Source organism: Lates calcarifer, linkage group LG8 (assembly GCF_001640805.2).
Source record: "Lates calcarifer isolate ASB-BC8 linkage group LG8, TLL_Latcal_v3, whole genome shotgun sequence".
Lineage (NCBI taxonomy): Eukaryota > Metazoa > Chordata > Actinopteri > Centropomidae > Lates > Lates calcarifer.
In genome coordinates, this window is record NC_066840.1 from 5,267,369 (window position 1) to 5,289,895 (window position 22,527).

At 40.6% G+C, this 22,527-nt stretch overlaps 1 protein-coding gene across 1 annotated transcript; it reads right to left on the reverse strand.

The window, feature by feature from the left end:
• Nucleotides 1-1,982: 1,982 nt before the first annotated feature.
• On the reverse strand, nucleotides 1,983-13,302 carry LOC108882739 (endothelin receptor type B). The gene is made up of 8 exons (XM_018675406.2): nucleotides 13,110-13,302; nucleotides 8,740-9,279; nucleotides 6,898-7,010; nucleotides 6,603-6,807; nucleotides 4,827-4,976; nucleotides 4,601-4,734; nucleotides 4,374-4,482; nucleotides 1,983-4,290 (listed from the first exon to the last, which is right to left on the reverse strand). Exons 2-8 carry the CDS (start codon nucleotides 9,124-9,126, stop codon nucleotides 4,150-4,152), a joined length of 1,239 nt encoding a protein of 412 aa, XP_018530922.1. The 5' UTR covers nucleotides 9,127-9,279; nucleotides 13,110-13,302; the 3' UTR covers nucleotides 1,983-4,149.
• Nucleotides 13,303-22,527: the final 9,225 nt, after the last annotated feature.

The following is a 22,527-nucleotide window of genomic DNA, read 5'->3' on the forward strand; positions in this document are numbered from 1 at the left end:
ATCTAACTCTTGGCATGTGAGAGCGAACAAGTACAAATGTTACCCACCAGAATGTCAAATATATTACTTACGTGTTGTAAAACGTGTACTAGTTTAAGCTATAAAATTCAATTTGTGATAATGCCTGGGTTTTACACTAGGAGGAGTGAAAACATGGAGAATTTACATTATGTGAACCTGTATAACGTCTGTTAAAGAGCACACCTGTGGTAATGCTGAGCTAGTGTCAGTTATAGGATGGTGATACATGCGAATTGTAATAGTTGCACAAGTAGGCTGACGGAGCCAGAGACCTGACTCTCTACTATCATTAACTCAGCAGTATCTATCAAAAGTTTGCAAACATTAGCCACCATACGCTACTGATTACGTTAGAACAAGTGAGTCTGTAGCAGCAAAACCCCAGAGTCTGCTTGAGTTAGAGCATTTTATTGCTGAAGAATTCAACTTTTATTTGTAAAACACAGAATGTGTAATGCTCTGTGTTCCTTCAATAATATGCTAAGTAACCTGGAATCAGCAGTGAAGAGATACTGTAGTGATGACAGAACTCAAACATTCAGTGTTTGTAATGACTTTGAACAACTTCTGCAATGACATACCACAATTTAAGGTGTTGGCTGTAGAAGGGAAATTCCCAGAACTCATCCATTGTCCAAGACCACATCAAGCATGGGCGCAAGACTTAAAATATTATTTGGTTCAGAACATCATTTATTTCCAGCAGCAGTGGGAGACTGGAGCACTGCTGTGAATAAATGATTCTCCTAGCAAACAATGATTATAAGTGTTGCGCCACACTTGATGTGGTTTTGTTCAAAATGTCATCCTGTCATGACGCTCAGAATTTAGTACGTTAGGGATGAAGTCCCAGCTCATACCAAGCTTTATTTGAAACATAATGACATTTCAGTGTATGTTTGGTTCACCAGTGCCAAGGGAAATTCCTCCAAACTGAATTAATACCACTGAGCCTGTCTTTGTTTTCTCTCCTTATTTTTCAAGCATCTACATTATGGTGACTTGTAAAATTGTGAGCTATAGATTTGTTGCTTTAATGATTTAATTTCATGTAATTATTCTAGATTTCTGTTTATCCTACATTGAGTTTTGTTAATGCATTAGTGCATGTCTTTGACATTGAGCTTCAACTACATAGATAAATGACTGGGGTCGGTTCAGTGTGGGTTTGTGACATGTTATGACATACATAGTTTTCTCTGTAACATGGACACTGAACAGCAGAGGCAAGCCTTTATAAATGAGTCTGAGGCAAAATAAGAAAATAGCTGCTAACAAATAAGATTCTGTGATTTGTGGAACTTGTAGCTGTTTCCAAGAAATAGCCCTGCTGAGTGAAAAAATAGAACTTCAAATCTGTAAGATGAACTGAAATGAACGATCTTCTTTGAGATTTAATCAGCAATTATCTGCATCAACCTACTTCTTAGAACTGGCCCCTCAGAGTCTCATGTTTAGCTGTCTGAGGCAATCAGTCTGGATGAGGAAAGGCCTTGTAGAAGCTGATTTCTTACATGTCTGACATGCTTTCTTTTGAGGATCTCTCTCTGAAATCTGATGTAAACCAAATGTAACCTCTCCTCAAAAGAATGAAAAACACGGAGCAGACAGACACAATATTTAACCTCTGACAGACTGTTAATAACAGAGATGATTGTTTATGTTAACTCCTGTCAAGAGTGCAGTGGTTTCTCATACCACGGCTGCACTCTGATTTTAAAGAGGAAGTCGAGGAACTTTTGAGCATTTGTAAAAATAATCCTACAATTCTGACATAACAAAGATATTTACAGTAAAGTACATTACATTAAATATTTACATGAAACCTCCTCTCAAAGCACTCCACTTAATGTGCGCATATATGTCAACAATTACAGACTTCATTACTCATGATCAGTAATAAATAAATACATTTGTTCACTAAACTGGACTTGGTCAGTAATTAACTCCAACAACACAAATGCTATAAAATAATATTTATTACTGAATACTCTTAACAAATACATACAGTATAAATGTAATTCAAAACACCAGGGCCAATATTCACATTTTATCTCTAACCTCAAATGACTTTTTAGTTTTAGCTTAGCTTAGTGGTTCCTCTGCAAACATACTAACAGAGCTGCTCCAACCTTCCAGTGCACAGCTGCCTTTAGATGGGTGGAGATGGTATAAATAGATATGATGAGTTAATGAGTCACATGCCGCTTGATCAGCTGATTTGAGCGCCGTTGCAAACTCTAATACAGTGGCCAAAGAGATATTTTGTCTGAACATAAACACATTGCACATTAAAAAAATACTTCAGTGTCATTATACACGCTGTCTGGTTGGTTGGTAGAAATATGGTTTTAAGAAGAAACATTGGTTCACTAGTCTGGTGATGAAAACAGACACCACATCTTTGTCAGGATGTGCTGAGAGCAAAATAAGCACCAGATCAAATGGATTCATCTCGTGTGTATCATCATTATATGCTCTCACTACTGCCAATGTTAGAAACTTTGATTCATTTAGTTTAGTTAACTTGCAGCATACAGGAGTTTCCAAGATGATAATACCACGAATACACATTCCACGTATTCTCTTTGATGGATTGGAGACTTCCTATCAGGCACAATTCTAAAATCCAACTTTTTAAAGAGACAGAAATCGCATCAATAAAATGTGTCACAAGATTTGTCACAAGTACGTGACTACTGTGTGCTTGCAGCCACCTCTAGCTACAGAGTTTCCAACTCTAAAGTAATAAACATTAGGAACACCTTCTCTTACTGTGTTGCACCCCACATACTTCATTTCTCACTATGAGAATCCTTTAGCCTGCATCTCTCATTCACAGACTATGTTGATTAACCACATTAGATCAGAGGAAAATCCTGAATTTTACCTGGATTTATCTGGTCACTATATTGAGTAGAAAGAACTAATATTTCTAAATAATTTCTATGATCATTATGTAGTTAAAGAAATGCAATCTTAGCTAAAAACATTCACTTCTTAAAAACATCCAGCTGTACAAAATGTATTTTTCCTTCCAAAAGCTTTTAAATGTGTCCATTATGGAAAATTCCTTATGCAGCCCTTAGAAGTAATTTTCAGAGCAATTTGGAGCCACAGGAACATCTATGTAACATGATCACTCACTAATGGAGATTAAATACTTGGAAATGAGAAATGAACACCTCAAGTCCAAAGATGTTGGAAGCTTCATGTGTTTTGTAATATTTTCTTAGAAAAATAGAAGCTACATTGGAAGAGACAAGTTAACACTATATACAGTGAATACTGCAATAATAGTAGTACTAATAATGACCTCTTCTGTGTGGCATAATAGGAATCATCTGGTATATGTCAGTGTTCTAGGACAACAGCTGCCCTCCACATGACTTAAAGCAGCGATGGTTTCCAGATAAAACATTTTTGATGCTCAACTCCCCACATGACTGTAAGATACACAGTGGGGCCCATTTTACTCAGTTACGATGTCACCAGGGCACATGGGGCATTGAGCAGTGACAACATATGCTTGATTGTCAGAAAATCAGCTACTGATCCTGTATATGAAGAGGCACACTATATATTTTTAAGAAAAACTTGCACCTTTGAGGCTTTTTGGAAAATAACTCAGGGTCACAGTTTCCCTCAATCTTTCCCCGTGAGGTATTAAAGCTTCAACAGGTAGTACACATCAGTGCTATTATGCATACACGAAGCACTAGGGCTAGATAAAATCATAAGTCTGCAATCTGCCTGTATATAATACTGTACATACATACATTCTCTATAAGTGTATTTACCATAATTGTCCACTGAGAGGCTTTTAGTCCTCTACACAAGCCTCAGTGTCGGAGTATGAACAGATTTATGTAACCTTGCTTTCATCATATTTTTTGCAGTTAGTATTACAGCCTGAACAGGTACAGTCCTGTCATTTCATTCATCAGTTTGGGTCAAGCCTTTCAGTCTGTCAGTGAGTCCTGTAGAAGTGACTTCTACCTCGCTCCATTTTTCCCTCCTCACTCTGATCTGCTGGCAGTGATGGCGCTGTTTCTCCGTAACACGGGAGCTGACGGGAACATGGGTTTGGCAGAAGAGGTACATGATGCGATGTGTGTGTATGTGTGTTTATGAAGAACTTGTGTATTTCTGACTGGAGCGGGAGCTGGAGCGGTCCAGTCCGTTCCCGTGGCAAGAGCCCTTCCAGCGTCCTCCTGAACCTCGCTCGTCCAGTGGAGACGTTCTGTAGCACCAGCAGCACAGGCAAGACTACAAGACCAGAAGACACACACAGTTAGTCAGTTACTTTTCTAACTGTACCATATTTTTAGAGCCTCTTTGTTCCTCCTTACCTGGAAGCAGTTTTTAAACTTCTGGCTGACAAAATAAAGGGCAATCGGGTTAATGCAGGAGTTTAGGGAGGCCATGTTGATGCCGATGTAATCCATCACCAACAGGAAGCTGGCAGGGAAAAGGGCAAGGTTTACAGTAAAGAACACAGGAAATCACAGAACAGTGAGTTCTCACGAAGTTTGCAGTTTATTTCTGTCACCCACTGGATCTGTATCTGCGTGCCTACCTGAGCAGTTCACAGCGGTTGGGGTCGTTTTGGTCATAGATTGTTTTCTTCAAAATACGGCTGAGATGAAGCGGCAGCCAGCAGAGAGCAAAAATCAGCACCAGGCAGAACACGGTCTTCGCTACTTCCCTCCGCTACACACGGAAAGAAAGACAAATGCTGATGACCCAGAGCAACTTGGAGTCTCACAGATCTCAATGTGCGCACCAGACTTGTGCTTACGTACCTGTTTCATGTGGTCATTGAGTGCGATGCGCATGCCTTTCTTGCGACTAAGCATCTCGCAGGACATGAGCGTGTAGAAGATTCCTGTGCAGGCCAATGGGAAGCAGAAATAGAAGCCAAACAGCCACCAGTCTTTGACGTCCTGGTAGAACTGGAAAGGAAGAAGAAACATCCTGTCATAAAAAGTGCAGTAACAAATGCATACGTGGACTAAACAGTACTGGAATGCAGGCTGGAGTCTTCACTATACTGAGTATGTAGATAAATTATCCTGTGGAAACATTGTACAGAGATTTGAAATCTGTGTTTTCTGTAACTCTTCCCCCATAGCTCACTTATTTTGGATGTGATGCTTTGTCGACGATTTTTGCACATGAAACATAAAACAAAATAAAGCTCAACAAGCTATCTGTTACTTATTTAAAGAATTATGGATATATAAATATATACATTTAGTACATATATTTCAAAAAATGTGGTCCATTTTTGATCATATGTGATTATATGATTGTATACACCAACTCTTTGAAATTTCTTTCAAGTTAGTTTTAGGTGAACTAAGGACATTTCCTTGGTTAGGTCAAAATGCCAGTTCTTCTCAAAATAGTCCACTAATTTAGGCAAATTCTGTTTTTGCTAATGACATCAAGCTAAAATTACACTTCCTCAATTTTAAAAGACAGACTGAACATGACAGCTTCATCTTTATGTCCTCCAAGTCCCTTATTGTCTAAATAAAGTGGAAATGCCCAACTATTGGAAATGTCTTTGCAATTTCTGTCTAGTTGTGCAGCTTTATGAATGTACTGTGAATATTATGAGAAACAGTCACAGTCAGATGATTTGCATGCAGTGTATACTACATTTGTCGGAATCACTAAATACTTGCTGGCAGAGCTTGAAAAAGAAAGAGGAAATCCTGATTAAAGAAACATACAAATTATATTGTTGCTGTTCAGGCCCTTTGCTTTGAACTGAACCATTCTGTTGACATTCATACTTGAAAGTAACATCAGGTGCAGGCCACAAGCTTTTTCCTAATTTAGCCTAAATGGAGAGATTGTTATCAGTGGGCAGGATATTTTGACCATATGCCTGTGGGAAAATAATAACATAACATGCAATCTCTATCTGCTTCGAAACTTGTAGATAAACGATCTCTTAATTTTGGGATTTAGTGTTCAAATACTAATATTACTGTTTGAATTACAAATGACATAAGCTACTAATTTACATGTAACTAACAGGAAATGGTGCAATATAGTTTGTTTAGTCAAACACCAGCTACATACAGTATTGAAGTACTTACACTGTACCTCCACTTCGTGCTAGCAGCTTAGGCCTCTACCACCTTTCAGAGGCAAATATTATACTTTTTACACCACTGCGTTTCTTAACAGCTTTAGTTACTTTGAAGCTTAAAATTGTATGAACAGAATCTATAATGATGTTATAAATGATGCACTATTACAGATTAAACTACCCAACAGAAAATAATAACATTACACTACAACACTGACTGCTGCTGACACATTAATGTAATCAAAACACATTAATCAGTGATAATGATCAGATAATACAATACTAATGGGGGACATTGTGCTGCATAGTAAGTACTTTTACTTTTGATACTTTAAGTACATTTCGCAGGTAAAACTTTAGTATTTCTACCCAGGATTTTGAATGTGTGACTTTTGTTTGTAATGGAGAATTTTCAAATAAGTAAAGGTTCTAAATACTTTCCGTCAACTGGTTACACATCTAATCAAGTGCCTACCTTCATAAAGTTGGTGGTCTGTTCTGGGTGCAGCAGGCAGACGCGCAGCTTGTTGCCTCTGTAGGGCATCTCCAACATGTCGAATGCCAGCGCCTCAGGAACTGCCAGCACCACAGCAGCCAGCCAGATCAAAGTCACCTCCACTGCTTTCCACAGAGGGATCCCCATCCCTTTCACCCTGCTCCATGATGTCACTGCATGGTAGCTACACACACGCAGACACACACAGACAAACATTAGCTGCTTTCAGCACTAATACTTGTCATTTTTGAGTGTAGAGCAGAGGTGTACATACCGGTCAATGCTGAGGGCACAAAGGCTGAGAACAGTGATTCCCACTGACGCTTTCTGGATGAACGGCACCAACTTACAGATGTACACGCCAAATGGCCAGTCCTCAGCTATTAGCTGCAGAGAAAAATGATTGAGGCAGACAGAGAGGAAAGACATTTGCAGTTAGAGAAAATCAAGAAGTGTCACCTGTATAAACTCAGACAAATCTCTTTGAGGTCCATTTAGACGGCCTTTCTTCCTCTTGCCTTCCATTATTACTGCAACAGCTAATGATAAAATGGCAAAGAATGTGTTCCCCCTCACTGCAAAGGTCCTTCCCTCAGGGGGAATAGAATCAGTTCAGCATCAGGACAATGTCTTCAACAACAAATACCACACATCTAATCTTGGGAGGCCTCTTACACAAATCTACACTCACTAGGGTCTTGAAACAATCAGAGGTTATATGCAATCCAACCTTTGAGTTTTCTTTAATAAATTTTATTGTCAACTTGACATACAGTGCATTTGTTCTCTTTTTATTGAACATTGCAGTTTGGGTTGTTACTTAAATCAAAAAGGCCTGAAATGCAGGACCCTTGAGGACAAAAAAATACAAATCAGAATTACTCAAATTTGCCTGGATAAAATGCAGCACAGCATTCCAGCTAAAAGTGAATCCTATCAGATTTGGAAAATAAAATGCAGTGAATGCGCTCCAGCCTGCTGGATCTTTTCACTTCATACACACAAGTCACATGAAGAAAACAAAGTTTCTCCTAAAGTCCCAGCACTTCAGCCACTTTAACTGTTGGCTCTCGTCTGCTTTCGTTTGGATGATTCCTTGTAGTCACGGTGGAAAAGTTGGAAAATTCTATACTGAAAAAGGTAATGAACAAAACCACACGACACACACTGAACGCAAAGATAAACTGCAACAATAAACTCATAAATAAACCACAGCTAACCACAGGATGTGCCAACAAAGGCAAAGCAAACAGATCAGCAATAACTGTTTAAATGCGGTGCAGGGAAATTGCTTTAGATTGAAGTCATACAAATTTGATACAGACCATGAGACGGGTAATAAATGTAATTAATTTGAAGGGTTTTTTATGTTGTGTAAAATGGCTGAACTGAGATTCCATGTAGCATGCAAAAGAGACATTCATTTGATCTAATGGCTTGATACAGTGATGAAATGTGTTATCATGTGTTCCAAAAAGTTGAGGCTTTGAACTAGTGACTTGGCAGACAAACATAAGAAACACTGGACAGACTCATGGTTGTTTGAGTGTTTTTCCCCCTCCTCGCTATATACTGGATGCAGATATGTATCACAAGTACCACAGGTATTTTGAGTTTTCCAGTACTGGGCACTGTGCACCTTTCACACCACAAGACTGCAGGGCACACTTACATTGGTATCAAGCTGAAGTAGAACAATGTGCATCATTATCGTGACAAAATATTAAGCTGCAGACTACATAAAACTGATGAAATCAAGAAATATTTCTTCTTAACTTACTGTGTGCATTTTTACAGAAAGTATACAAAACCTGGGGATGATACACATATTTAAATCAAATGAAAAGCAATTATTAACACTGACAGGCACTAGAAGTTGTGTAATTTAACCAAACCGCAGCACCATGTCCCCAAATTTCACAGGCAGCAGGAATCACGAGTAATTATCCACAGGCTAATAGTGTGGGGAAAAGGTATGCAGGCACACAGCTATTTCCTGGAGGCTGTATGTACCTGTGTAAACTCCATTTGTACTGAGCTGGCAAAGACACCAACACAGAAGGTTAGCTTGTTCATTTTTGGCACTAGGACAGACACAGAGGATAAATGAAATTACCTTAAACACGTTGATGGGGATGGCAATGATAATATAAAGCAGGTCCCCCAGGGCCAGGCTGCCAATCAGGACGTTCGGCCCATTCCTCATACACTTGTTCTTATATATGATCCTGAGCAGGGTTGAGTTTCCGATGATCCCCACCACAAAGATCAGGCAGGACACGATGGTATTCACATACTTGAAGGCGTGCTTGATCTCCGTGGGCTTTATGCACATTGGGGGGAAGGAGCCCCGTGGTCGGCCCGGCTGTGGTGGGGGCAGCGGGATGGAAATGTTGCTCTTGGGGGGTTCTACAGTTTCAGGCCCACCCTGGGAGTCACGGATGAACCGAGAGGCTCCAACTGCCACGACCATCAGGAGACACAGAAGAGCGATGGATCTCATGATGTTTGCTCACTCAAACGCACACAGCAGTCTAAACGTACACACTTACAGGCACTCACACATACATGCACATATTCACACACTCACACACATCCGCACACTGAGCCTTGCTCCGGGCCTGGCAGCGTGGGTCTGAATCCAAGCTTCTTTGTCCTGCAGAGAAAGTAAATGAACCATCATGTTACACACAAACACAAAAACAGTTGTATTTAATTCTCGAGCTGATTGCCATGACATTTTGTACAGACATTCACAATCCCTGCAGGATGAATCCTAATGACTTTCATGTCTGACTTTTCATCTAGCTGACCGCACAGGTTAACATTTCCACATATCATGAAATATTTCAACATCTACATGATGGATTGGCACAAAATTTTGTACAGACATTCACGGTTCCCACAGGATAAATCCTGATGAATCTCATGATCCCCAGATAAAGTAAAAAATGTTAGTATTTAAGCCATAAACATGGATTGTTTATTTATTAAGCTGGTGTTACCAGGGTCTATAATATATATATATATATATATATCAATAATATAATAAGATAAGCTTGTTACTATCACATACAGTTTTATGTTTGCTGACAAAATAAGAGCAAAAGCATCAGAGAAAACCTGCCCCCTTAAAATTAAGTTTCTATAAACTAAACAACAACAGTGTGTTTTGTGGGAAAAGCAACTGCAACCTCGTTATGTTTTCTATTATCATAATGAGGATATGTTTTTGATTTACATATTTGGCAGGTCACAAATGTATCAGTAAAATGTTTATAAAAAATGTATTTGTTTTCTGCCAAAATTTCTGTTCTTGCAGTACAATATCCACTTGCAGTGACTACAGCATTATCAAACTTTTTTATGGTTATGATCAGACACCCATAACACTTGGTCTGGTTTAAGACATGTGAAGTTTACAGTGTCCAAAACCACAATCTTTCCCTTATCTTAACCAGAGGGTTTTTGTTGCCGTAACCTAACCACAGACCCTGGTCTTGCTGCATTAATAATGAGTTGCTTCATTAATTAATAAAACAAACAAACAAACAAACAAAACAAAAACATGTTGCCTCTAAACATTATCCAGCCAGCAATAATGTTTTCTCACAACATGTATTTCCTGTTACAGTTGAGTTGTTTATATAAGTAATATCTAAGAGACAGATTTGGCCTGGAGCTTAACTTGTATAACAGCTGAGACTGACTCTACTCTTTGTCAGGTAACCTACATGTAAAGAGTAAGTACTGGTACCAAAGAGTTCATTCAAAGAGATCAAGCTTGATCCTGTTTCATCAGCAAACCTGAATAAACATTTTGCGTTAGATAGTTTAAAGTTTCCCATGAAGCAACATAAAAGCATTGACAGCACATGCATGTGTGAACAGTATCATTCCAACAGTGAGAACATTTTCTGTATTATATAATAAAGGAGAGGGAGTGAAATAACAGAAAGAGAGGGGAGTAGTGAAACGTAAAACAGACAAATGGGATAGTGATAACTGAGGCTAGATGAAGAACAGCTCTTTCGTGTGTCCAGTGTGTGTGCTTGTGTGTGTGTGTGTGTGTGTGTGTGTGTGAGAGATATTTTCTTTGTCTCACAGAGGACCCTCGCCTGAGCCTCTAAAGAATCAAGTGTACCCCCCAGAATGCCCTGAGGCGTCTCTCTAAATGGACTGATTGACGATGGCGGCAATATCTCTAGACACACGCTATCAGGGTGCACAATCACACACACACACACAACCTCTCCTATCTCTGAGCAGATGGGCAAACCTCCTGACACCATGGTTTGGGATGGCTGAGATTTGTGGACAAATAATTTGTTTAACTTTTTAATGATCACATCTAGGAATGTGCTTACTTATACCGGATTTTATACGGACTCATTTGCTCACTATATATGCACACACACACACACACACACACACACACTCAAACACAACTGGCATTCATAGCCTCACTTGGCTCACAGAGGCTCATTCTGTTAGTGTACACAAAGACACAAAATAGCATGGATGAACTCACACACATATCACAAGAAATCAGTTTTGAAAAATTTGGCCATCGTCCATATATATGCCCCCATCATCTGAATTATGCCCTTGTGTTGTATAATATGGCAGCTCATTAGTCCATGTTAGAGCAGGATTGTCTGATCTAATTGGAAAGCTGAGTTTCAATTGGGCTGATGCACTTAATCAAATGGATTTTACTTTACAGACCATCTCTGACCTTTAACTCTGCTGGCTCCAGATCTTAGAGAGAAAGAGGCGGAAAGTTGGAAAGCAGCGGAGTGAAAGTGGAGGGGATATTAGCAGTGGTCAGCAAATGTATGTTTGTGTGTGGGAAGAAAGAGTGGGATGGTGAGCATGACAAATAGGTGTTGAAGAAAAAAAAAACCACAAAACCCCACAAAAATACAGGAACAAACTGGCAATAAAATAGGCAGAGATTGAGATGAACGACAGTTTGATATACTGTAGCATTCAGAGGAACAATAGCAGGAAAAGGAAAGCACAGTAAAAGCAAAGCCATAAGACGGGAAAGAGGGAGAGCTCGAGGTACAGTGCCTGAGAGGAAGGGAGTCATAAGAGTGACCTGAAGGTGGGACAGAGGCAGTAAAAGACAGAAATGATGTTGTTGTTGGAGCATGTTGAGGAGAGTGGATTTAGAAAAAGCAGCCAGCTGAGAGAGCTGCTCCACAGTTGATTCAAATGAGAAAAACTACATTAAATGTTGAACTTTTGACATGGGTTGCCTTCATTTTATTTTGCAAGATTTTTTTAAACTTAAGCTGCAATCTATGAAACACTCCTCCAAGAAATCCTACCCCTCTGGATCTTTGAGGTGAAACAGCTCTGCGGTTATTTTTGAGCTTGTAGTTTTCGGTGTTGACATTGCAAGGTGTTCCTGTTATTTTGTCCAGTCTGGAATAACAGGAACACCTTATACTCATAACAGGAATGCTGCATGTGGGTAGAAATGCAAACATCCGATGCACATGTTGTTCTTAAAGATGGACAACTCAGACTGAGAAATGCCAACTTAGTTTCAGCTCCACTGTAACTACATACACGGCTGTGAATTTACAGCCTCATTATGGAGTATGAAATAGTTTTTATGCCACTTCCCTGGAGTTTAGTGGTCTCAGTCATGAAAAGATGCAATAAATCCTGTCTGCATAGGACAAACAGTGAAGTCAATAAAGTCCCATTCTTTTGATTTAAATATGTTATTGTGAGGGCAGCTGTATATATCATGTGCCAGATTTTATAGCGCTTTCAGAGCACTGAATGAGGCCAACACATAAGCTGCACATAGCTGCAGGTTGTGAAAATGAAAAGGTGTGCAAGCTGTGTGACTGATGCAGATAGATGAGGACTATCAGAATGTGATGGTCCGAGCTGCAGCACAAGCAGGCTTCTATTGTCATCTGCCTGGCCGCATGAAAACCGTATTGTCATGATGTGAGAGCATCTCTGAGGCCCCTCCAGCTCCGACGCGTCTCCCTGAAGTAGGTTATAAAACATTCAACAAGTCCAGGACCCACGACCGAGTGAGTTTTAATGGCTGTAAACGTGAAATTCCACGGTGTGTGAACAGAACAATTAAACATATTCGACACGCAAAAGCTGTTATTCTGCAATTACTGACGGTTAAAATCACAATTTCTTTGACCAACTTATTTTTTCCAAGCTAAAATTAAGACAGACAGACAGATAGATAGATAGATAGATAGATAGATAGATAGATAGATAGATAGATAGATAGATAGACACTTTTATCATACAAAATGAAAGTTCTCTCCTTTGCGCATGCATTTATCAAAAGAGGCGCAGTAACTAAAGCTATGTGGCTGTGGTTACTTCTGCTCAAAGTGCGCAAAGTCAAATCACTCCCTTACTACACACAATTAAACTCAATTAAATTGAGGTCACTGACGTTATCAATTTAAACGTAAACGTCCTGACCGGACTTACCGGACCGCGGTGTGGTGGCGTGGTCAGTGCCAGAGATTTCCGATCAGTATTCCAGCAGAGTTCTGCTAAGTGGCCGTTTGGATTATTGTTATGATATAATTGTTTGGTGAGCTCCAGAAAAAGTTCACGGTGCGTCCAGTGTGTCCGGGCTGTGCGTCCGGACCCCTCCGCTCCCTGCTCCGTCTGCGTTCTGACGCACCGAGGGGACGGCAGCGGGGTTTTATAGGCACGAGCCGGGAGGCTGCAGAAACAACCAATCACATCCCAGATACGAGCATCCTTCCCTCTCCGCTGTCGGGTCGCAACTCAAACGCACTCCTGAACTTTTTTATATTCTTCTCCTGAAAGTGCGCAACTTTCTCCAGTTCCCTGTTTTCCTGCTTTTTTTTTTTTTTTTAAATTCTTTATTGTCTTTCACTTCTTTGGTTATTCTGCTGATGACGTAAGCTGCACATGGTGTATGTACAGAGGAGATGAAAGAGGAGGTGCTGAAAAGCTTCAGTAAGTACTACAGTCATGTGAATGGGTCAGCCTCCAGGTTTCTCCCCTGCAGGATCTGAGTTCAATACACAAGATACACACACTCCCATGACATCTGTTTCCTCCAGTGTAACAGCACTTAAAACACTTAGAGCTATTCAGGTACTCGTTGGCTCCAGTTCAGGTTTCTAAAGTTTTACATTTCCATTGGAAAGCACTGTATTTGTCAACACATTCATACCTATACAGCTGAAAAGGGTTTGACTTTGAACAGCATGTACTTATGACCAGTCCATTAATGATGCTCTGAACCAACAGGGGTTGACAGACCTTGTTACACTTTGATCACATACAACAGTAAATCACTTGTTTCAGATTGATGTCTGTTATATCGCTGTAGGGATTGTTCTACACATGACCACAATGAGCAGTTTAAACCAAGAAACTGTCCGTTCTTTGTATCAGTGTGAACACTCTTCCCTCTCTGATCAATGGTACCTGTGTTGCATTTGACGGCATCAGTGGTGATGACTGAACACAGTGGTGCTCACACTGACGCCTGCCTTCAACTTCTGTAATGATTTGTGACTGTAAAAGGCTCATCCTACAGACTCATTTTCACACAAACTGCTCACAAAAAGTAGGGGTTTTTTTTTCTTTGTACGTGTGAGTGTGCACGTTGCTCTGCATCAGCTGTCGGACAGTCTGTCGCAATCTCCACATGGCATGAATATAAACATAATACAAAAGACATGCTGCAGAGATTAACAGTCCTCAAATAATCTGATATACAAAATATGATAATACAAAAGAACTCAGAAGATTTGATTTGTCTGTGCTTGTGACATGCTCACCCACGCACACACACACACACACTTGCACATGTGCAAAACAAAGACACCAAACATGCCAAAAACAGGAATGGTCTCTTAAACCTCCCCACACCACTCACACCATCACCATCACCACTGCCATTAACACAGCGGGTGGACACACACACACACACCAAACAAAGGACCTTTCTGTGGACTATGTTTAATGACACCCATCGCCTGCTCTACTTTGGGAGGCAACTATTCCTGGTGCATCATTATTGTCATTAGCACAGTCTCATATTATTAAACCATTAGCAGACATTATCACCATTATACACATGGTTATACACATTATCTCTCCCCAAAACAATACTGCATTCCTCTGCACCTGTGTGTGTGTGTTTGTGTGGGGGAGTGTGTGTGTATGTGATGGAGCGGACATGCTGTTGCTGTTGCTCTGTGGTCTACATGGCCTTGGCAGAGGGACACAGGTGGATCTTCCTCATATGTAAGCACTTACAGGAAAGAGGCTCACTTTGAACTCCGGAGCTTGTGCTGTAGTTCCCGATAGAGAGTAGACATGAAGAAAAAAGTGCCAGCGACTGAACAAGGGCTAACAATGAGAGACAAACCATGAGACACGATCTGGCTTCATGTCTTTGAACTGAGCTAATCGTTTAGGAAGAAGGCAGGGCTCCACCCTCAGGCTGATGTCCAGAGGGAGGAACCTGACAAACATTTCTAGGATGGGATGCCTGTGTTTGCACCACATGGCTCCGAGGGCATGCAGATGTTGTCCTCGAACTTGTAAAGACTCTCTTGTTTGTTACCCCCTAACCCGCCCCCTCCCTCCTCTGAACAACTCTCATTACCGGAACTTTTCTATCACTTCGTTTCTTTCTCAGTGACTTACCCATTACAGCTCTTTTTCTGCAGGAAACCACACAATTGCACAATTCATCCTTCCTCCTTGTTGTAATGTGATGGCCAATTTCAATGTACTATGCCCTTCTTTCAAACAAGACGCAGTTTAAGAAAAGAATCTTTCTTGTTTCTTCATCTTTTTTACACCAGCTCAACCTCCTGAACTCTTGACTTTCTTAGAATAAAAATCCACACTTTCTTAAAGTATTGCAACGGCTGCTCTATTATGCAAAATGAAAATACGAAATGTTTTGTGCATCATTTCATACACATTTTAACCCACAAAACCAGCCTGGGATCTCTGGCATCTTTACGTAATTTGTGGTTTTGACTAGCATTTAAAGTAAAAATCTGTGGGTTTGAGCACACAACATTACTTTTTAACAACTGGCCCTCTACTGGGGGCTTCAGAGTTCAAGTGGAAGACACAAGGATTTACATACAGTGGGTCAAACTAAATTACAAAACATATAGACAACTGATGCATCAGGGTAAATTAAGGCATTATATTTGTTTCTATTACAATGATATATGACTGTTATCATGTGAAAAGCCTGCAACTCCAATTTGGCAGATTTTCTCTTCATATGAAGGATTACATGGTCACCCATGCGTTGAAACAAATTCTCTGAACTCTTAAGAGGCTTAAGAAAACCTTTGAAACCCGCCTGGAGAAGATCAACAGCAAGCTAAAAACAAGACTGTTTTTCTTTGTCTGAATCTTTGAAAAATAATTTATAAATACATTTTTATAAACCAATCTCGGCAAAGTGCTTTAAAAGGCAGAGCAGTCCTGATGAGACAGATCACGGGAGAAAACTGACAGTCTGGATTGGGAGTGTCTGCCGACGTAGGCCAATGATTCAAACTAAACCAGGCACTAAAGGATTAAACATAACCCTCAACATAAATTAACTGAGGCTGTGCAGCACCAGCTGAGAATCAAAGCAAGGAAATGTTTCTTTTGGCTTCAAATCTGTCACTTGTGTTATTCTGCAGCCTCAAGCAGGATCCTTTAAAATGAAATTTGTCTTATTTTGAAGCTGCATTTACGAGGTGGACCAGCTGGTATTTGCACTGTAATTGCCTGACTATGAATCACTTTGAGAATATGCAGGATGTTTTTGCGCGTGATTGTAACAAATATGAAAAGATGCATACGTCAGGTCAAACTCAAAGATTCATCTCACCAAGTGAGGCCATCCCTTTGATGGAACACTAGTTCATGATTTTTATTTTTTTTGCAGAACTCTTGAACTCAGAAAACAAGAGGGATCAACACATGAAGGAAGAACTAGTTTATTCAGTGGTTTCATACAATGGTTTGCGCGTGCACACACACACACACACTCCTACTTTGTCAGTCACTGAGTTTCACAACAAAAGACAGCACATAGCAAAACACGAAAATACAATCAAGTGAAACATTTTGCAAATCTGCTTCATCTGTGGCGTGACTCTCCAAACCAACACCACCCATACTGCTCTGCCCCCACCCACCCCCACCCCGTCCAACATTGCAAAACACACATAGGCACACACAGACATAGACGTAGTGTTGCAACCATGCAGCTGACTGGATGTTTTCTCTGTGCTTCTGATGTTCCACTGGACCAAAGCCTTGAAGATGTGTGTGTGTACCAGATTTATGTTTGTTTCTGATTCTTTGCGTCTGATTCTATTGATTCAGGTCAAACAGGGAGGTCTGCAGGATTAACCTCACCTCACACATGTCAGCTCTGAAATGTGTTCAGCTAATCAGGATGAACTCATTCAACCCAATGGAAAATGTCTTTTTGAAGTGGCAGCAACAACCAAACTCCTTGTTCACATTTTCTTCAACAACCATGACAGCAGCCTGGCCAAGAACGGCTTCATCAGACCACTGCACTTAGTTCTGCTCTTCCTGTTTCGGTTTGGTTGTTTCCATCAATTCTCCCTGGCAATAAGGACATTGGACACTGCCAGCTTCCTCAACTGGCCAGTACGTGCTCTTTTCACAACAGTGGGTCCTCCTTTAAGGATTTCCTCAAATGGTGCTCCACTGTGATGTGGAGTGAAGCGTCATTACTATTCATCCCTCTGGACATTGATTTCCACTTTACTTGCTTAGCTCTAAGGATAATGTCTCTCATCTTTTCTCACCAGTGTGGAACACCTGGAATCGGCGTGGGAGTCCTTTCTTGCTGTTCACATCAGCAGTGAGTGGGAGCAGACTCTGGCCTCGGTCAGTGAGCACATTTTAAAGCTTATTTTGTCCCGTACAATCATTTTGGTGGAGAAGGAGTGAGAGTGATTCCTTAAAAGCCAAGGACAAACATGTTCGAGGGCAATTTGTTAAAGATGTAGACAGCTGCGATCTATGGTCACAGGCAGTTACATAAGTGTATATCTTCAGGACCCATTGGATGTCAGAGAGCTGAATGCTGGTCCCCTGGTAAAATGCATCTAGGAGTGGTGGCTTCTTTGTAGCTGTTTTGGGAGGGTACCATTATTCAAAGGTAGACAGGTGTGAGTTGAGGGGAAATAGAGAAGAAAACACGTAGGGTGTTGTTTCATAGGGTCATGGCTGTGCATTGAGCCATGGACATTGTTTGGTTCACGTCTTTACCATATGGCCTCCAAAACAGCCCCTATTCTGGGCCTACAATTAGGAACATGACCATTCAGACAAAATTCCTGAATTGTGCATTGATTGTTTGTACACTTTGGGCAGCAGGAAATATTAAAATTGGTCCAGTTGGGTGATTTGTTTACCATAAGAGACCTGAGAGATACTTATAAACTAGAACTAGTAGCTTATAGATACAATAAGCAACAGATAGATATTTCAGATATGTCCTTAGCTGTAAATCCAGTGGCGTTGACTCAGAGGCTGATACAGATTTTGCTGTCAAGACTGATAGGTGAATTGAGCTGGCCAGACTTTCAGTGCCAGACACCCAAGGTCATAGCAGAAGGAAAATCTTTAAGGATGGTAACCATTCATGTTTTGGAGTGATGCATGATGAAGTCAAATAGGTGGAGTTTGGCCTCTGCAGGAGCATTGCCACAACAGGCTACTGAAAGTGAAACCAGCAGAACTTTAGGCCAGATGAGAGAACAACTGGACTGTAGTGGCTTATCAACAAAGCTGTTCAAGCATCACTGATGTTAAAGGCTATGGAAAAGCTGTATCAGTCCATTCCCTTGGAACTGTCTAAATTCCAGTCCTTCACAGTATGTGGGCTGACATGTCAAGTCTACACATGCACAGTACGTGCTCCTTTCCTCTCCTCTGTCAGTTCTCCTCTCCTGCCAGTTAATTGTGGCTCAACAGCACTATGGTGCCTAGTGAAGAGTGGGCTCACAAGGATTAAAACCAGAGAGAACAGGTTGGTACACGTGGGGTTATCAGATGCTCTGGTCTTGTGTTGTGTCAGGTGACACATTCAGGTGAATGGGCAAAATTGTTTTGTTTTGAAAATCTGTGCCAGAAAGGAATTACTCAACTTCCTGTGTGCTTCCATTTCTGCTGCTTCTGCTGAGGAGGGATCTGACTTGTTCAACCAACTGTCTGCAGGAGTGATCTTCTGTCATGTGGAGTCAGGAGATAGATACTGTGTCATCATTTTCTGAACCACAAAAACATTGGTGGGAAGTATTTTTCCACAGATTAGTTGTGTTCTATTTGGGTCTTCTGACTTTTAGAAAACATCTGTGCAAGATCAGGAGTCTTTTTGGTGTTTGGTACAGACTGGACCAGCATCATTTTGGGAGGGGAGCAGATTCCTAATTATGTGATGACATCCATAAGTCCCTGTGTCCATGCTAAGTACTCAGAAAATCATGTAGTGTAAGAGATTTAAGCTACCAATATCCTTCTTCAAATGTGCTCATCGCACAGTCGAATAGCTCATCCACCCACACCTTTCTAATTGTCTCTGACTGAGACTGTGTCTGATCATTTCTGTAACCTCCCAAAATCAACAATCTGACATTCACACCCATTTCACACTGTGAGCGGCCAGCTGTGAGTAGTTAAGAAAGTACCCCAGGGTGTGAACATCTTGTCTAAGCTTTTTTCTTTTTCTTTTTTTTAAATTCTTGAACTATTTCTGTCCATTTTTGTGTACCAAGAACCAAGTGCAAGACTATGAGTGTCTTCACCTCTACCCTTTCTCCATGATGTCTGCCTGTCTCCCAGGCTGATCGGATGAACTATAAACATTTTTGATTTTCAGCGTGGTCGGACAACACAAATGATGTATGCAACAAAATGGTTTTTTTTTTAAAGTGTTAGTTATGGTGTTGATCATGTTCTGCTGACCTAGAGGTTTAGGTAAGGTATGGTGGGCGTTCAGATGGATGAACTGTATGGTGGTTTACAGTTTCCCCTGCTTTCAGTGATTTTCATGGCACACATAAAATGACCTTTTCTACACACTAGGGAGGTTTTGAAAATATTAAACATTTGTAGTTTAATAATTTTGTTGACTTGTTTGCAGTTAAAGGTGTCTTATCAGCAGTTCTAGAATTTATTTTTCAAAGGCAAATGGGGAGATGGTTTTTGGCCCATTTTGTTGTTGTACTGTGGTTGGCTACTGGGACAACTAGTAGCTTACAGGGTACATCATATTCACCCCATTTAATACATCTATAGGACAAAACTGCTGTAAATATATAAATATACTGACCTCTACATTGTATTCTGGCATTAATGTGACAATGGTTTTGACGTTCATTTTGTGTATATCTGAATTCCTAGAGTTATTACTCTTCAATCCCCACAGGATTCCCAAAAGAAGATGGAAATACCAGGAGTCAGGAGATTGTTGCGTTGTTGTATAGTAAACCTGCACAGCTTAAAATTATATCACCATTTTGGTGTTGTTGTAGGGGGTAAACTTTTCGGCCTTCTCCTGAGGCGACACAGCTGTGACGGAGAGCATCATAGAACAAGAGTTACCATGTGTAACAATTGCTCTGGGATTGGGTCCAGCCCTAACTTCTACAGCAGATGGATAAGTAAAGAGTGGATGGACCAATTATTCCATTGTGGGATTTGAAGCTTTGGAAAATTAAGGCAGGCCACCAACAGGATTAGAGGATGAGTTGAGTAACATTATCATCCCGCTTAAGAAAACACCATTAACATGCTAATAATTTTACCCCTCTTCCTGCCTGCTGCTTGAGAGTTTACTATTGTACTTGGCAGCAAGCAGAACCATGGGGAGTATTTCAGAGGAAACCTTGGCATAGACTTTAGGATGTGTAAGTATTGTTTGGGTGAATGCCAACATGGGAATTAGTTTTTTGATTTACACATGTAAGCATCCAATACTGTGAGTGATGTGGGTTCAGTGTTTTGATTTTTTCCCCCACTTTCCCTGAAGGAAAATGCTCTGTTTCCAAGAGCCGTTGCATGTAAAACTAAGAAATATTTAGATTACTAAGTCCTGGGGGATTTTCCTAACAATATGATCTAAACAGTTTGAAATGAATATGTTGCACTTACTCATGAATGATGAGATATCTGTGCCAAATGTTTACCAAAAAACTTAAGTTTAGGGATAATTGAATAATATTGGAAATTATCTCCCAGTTGGTACGCAGCAAAGGGACATGTGGTTGCGATCTGTCCCCTGGCTCAATCTGCACTATACTGGTGTATATTCCTATGTGTGTGTGTGTGTGTGTGTGTGCCTGCTGGCATGTTTCAGTTTTGTTGAAGAATAGGAGTTACCTTTGGAGTTATTATGAAAGGTGCTGAAAAAAACAGGCATTCTCATTCTCCCTCCATGCTCTTTCCACACTTGTCTGGTTTAATTTAAAAAACACCCTTTCAGGTTTGATGTATGCTGTGAGGAGGGTGGCTCTGCAGTGAGTGATGCAGGGTGTAAGTGATCTCACATTGTGTAGAGGTTTTCATTTTTGGAGGGGGTTGTTTGACCTCAGCAGCTCAATGATAACCCCAAAGACACTTTTCCTTCCAGGGTATGAACACTAAACATGCACACACTTCATAACCTCCTCCACACTGTAACAATTCCCACCCGCCCTGCCTGCTTCTACCCTGGGAACAGGAACAGTGACTTCCAGCTGACATCAACAACTGGAAAACCTGCTGCATGTATCCGGTTTATTATTGGCCAGGCAACATTTGCAAGGAGCACAATGTTAGCGTCAGGCCAAAGGGTCTTTTTTTCCCTGTTTAGCAACAATATGAAAGTAAAAGACAGCTGGTGTCAGAGTCAGGATAGGTGGGTACTTCCTCTCTGCTGAGGCCGTGCGCAGGAAACTGCTGATACACAAAGAAAGCAGCAGGGGAAGGAGAGAGATAAATACAAGGTCTTTAAAGTGTTTGAATATATAACACAAATTTTACAAAATCCAGAAATAAAATATGTCCTTCCACAGCATCTAAGATCACATGTTCCGCCAATGCAGCACATTTGATTATCTGATTTTAAACTGGTGTTTCATAGCCATGTTTCCTTTGGTCTCAGTTTTTGTATTATATAATCTGTATTCTTTTGGTGAATGTGGTTTACACAGCGTTATCTTTATCTGACCATTAATCCCATTTTTCAGCGCTTGCCCTAAAAGTCAGAGGTCAGTGGTTGCTGACAGAGGGGAAGTAAGGATCTGAAAAGGGTGAGAGAGACATACAGATATACAGAGAAAGAGGGAGAAACTGACAGACTGGACATGAAAAAGATTCCAAAGTGAAACAGCAAAAACAGAGACATTGCTGTGTTGTCCTGCACTCAGTGAGCTTGTCATGTTGCAGGTGCTGTCTGTGTAAGTGTCTGCTGTATTCCCCTGGCTGACGATTTCATGCCGACCCACAGCTGTACTGAAGGAAAAAAACAGAGAGAGGGAGAGAGAAAAACATCTTAATGTCTTCTTGTGCTTTAGATATAGCTATTTTGCTTCCAGCCATGGGGAAACCAGAAACCTGTATCATGAGTTAACTGGTCTGAATTTCTTCTGTACTGCGGCCTGTCCCCCTCTGACTCCTGCCTGTCTTCAATCTGCTGTCTGAAAAAATAACATTACGGAGACCGCCAGTGAGGCCTGTTGTGTCCATCCATCTTCTTCTGTCAGTGTCTACTGTGGTTTTTTGGGGGGGAGGGTTTTCATGTGTTCTGGAAAATCTGACAATCTGACAATTTAAAAGCTGTTTTTTATAATGAAACCCTGCTGAGGCAGCCTAT

Excerpts from the sequence above, each read along its gene's own strand:
- LOC108882739 (XM_018675406.2), bottom strand. The coding sequence starts at position 9,126 with ATGAGATCCATCGCTCTTCTGTGTCTCCTGATGGTCGTGGCAGTTGGA. Across the intron at positions 6,808-6,897 it reads TGTGCCCTCAGCATTGACCG|CTACCATGCAGTGACATCAT; the intron begins GTATGTACACCT and ends GCGTGTGTGTAG. Across the intron at positions 4,291-4,373 it reads AGTTTAAAAACTGCTTCCAG|TCTTGCCTGTGCTGCTGGTG; the intron begins GTAAGGAGGAAC and ends CTGGTCTTGTAG.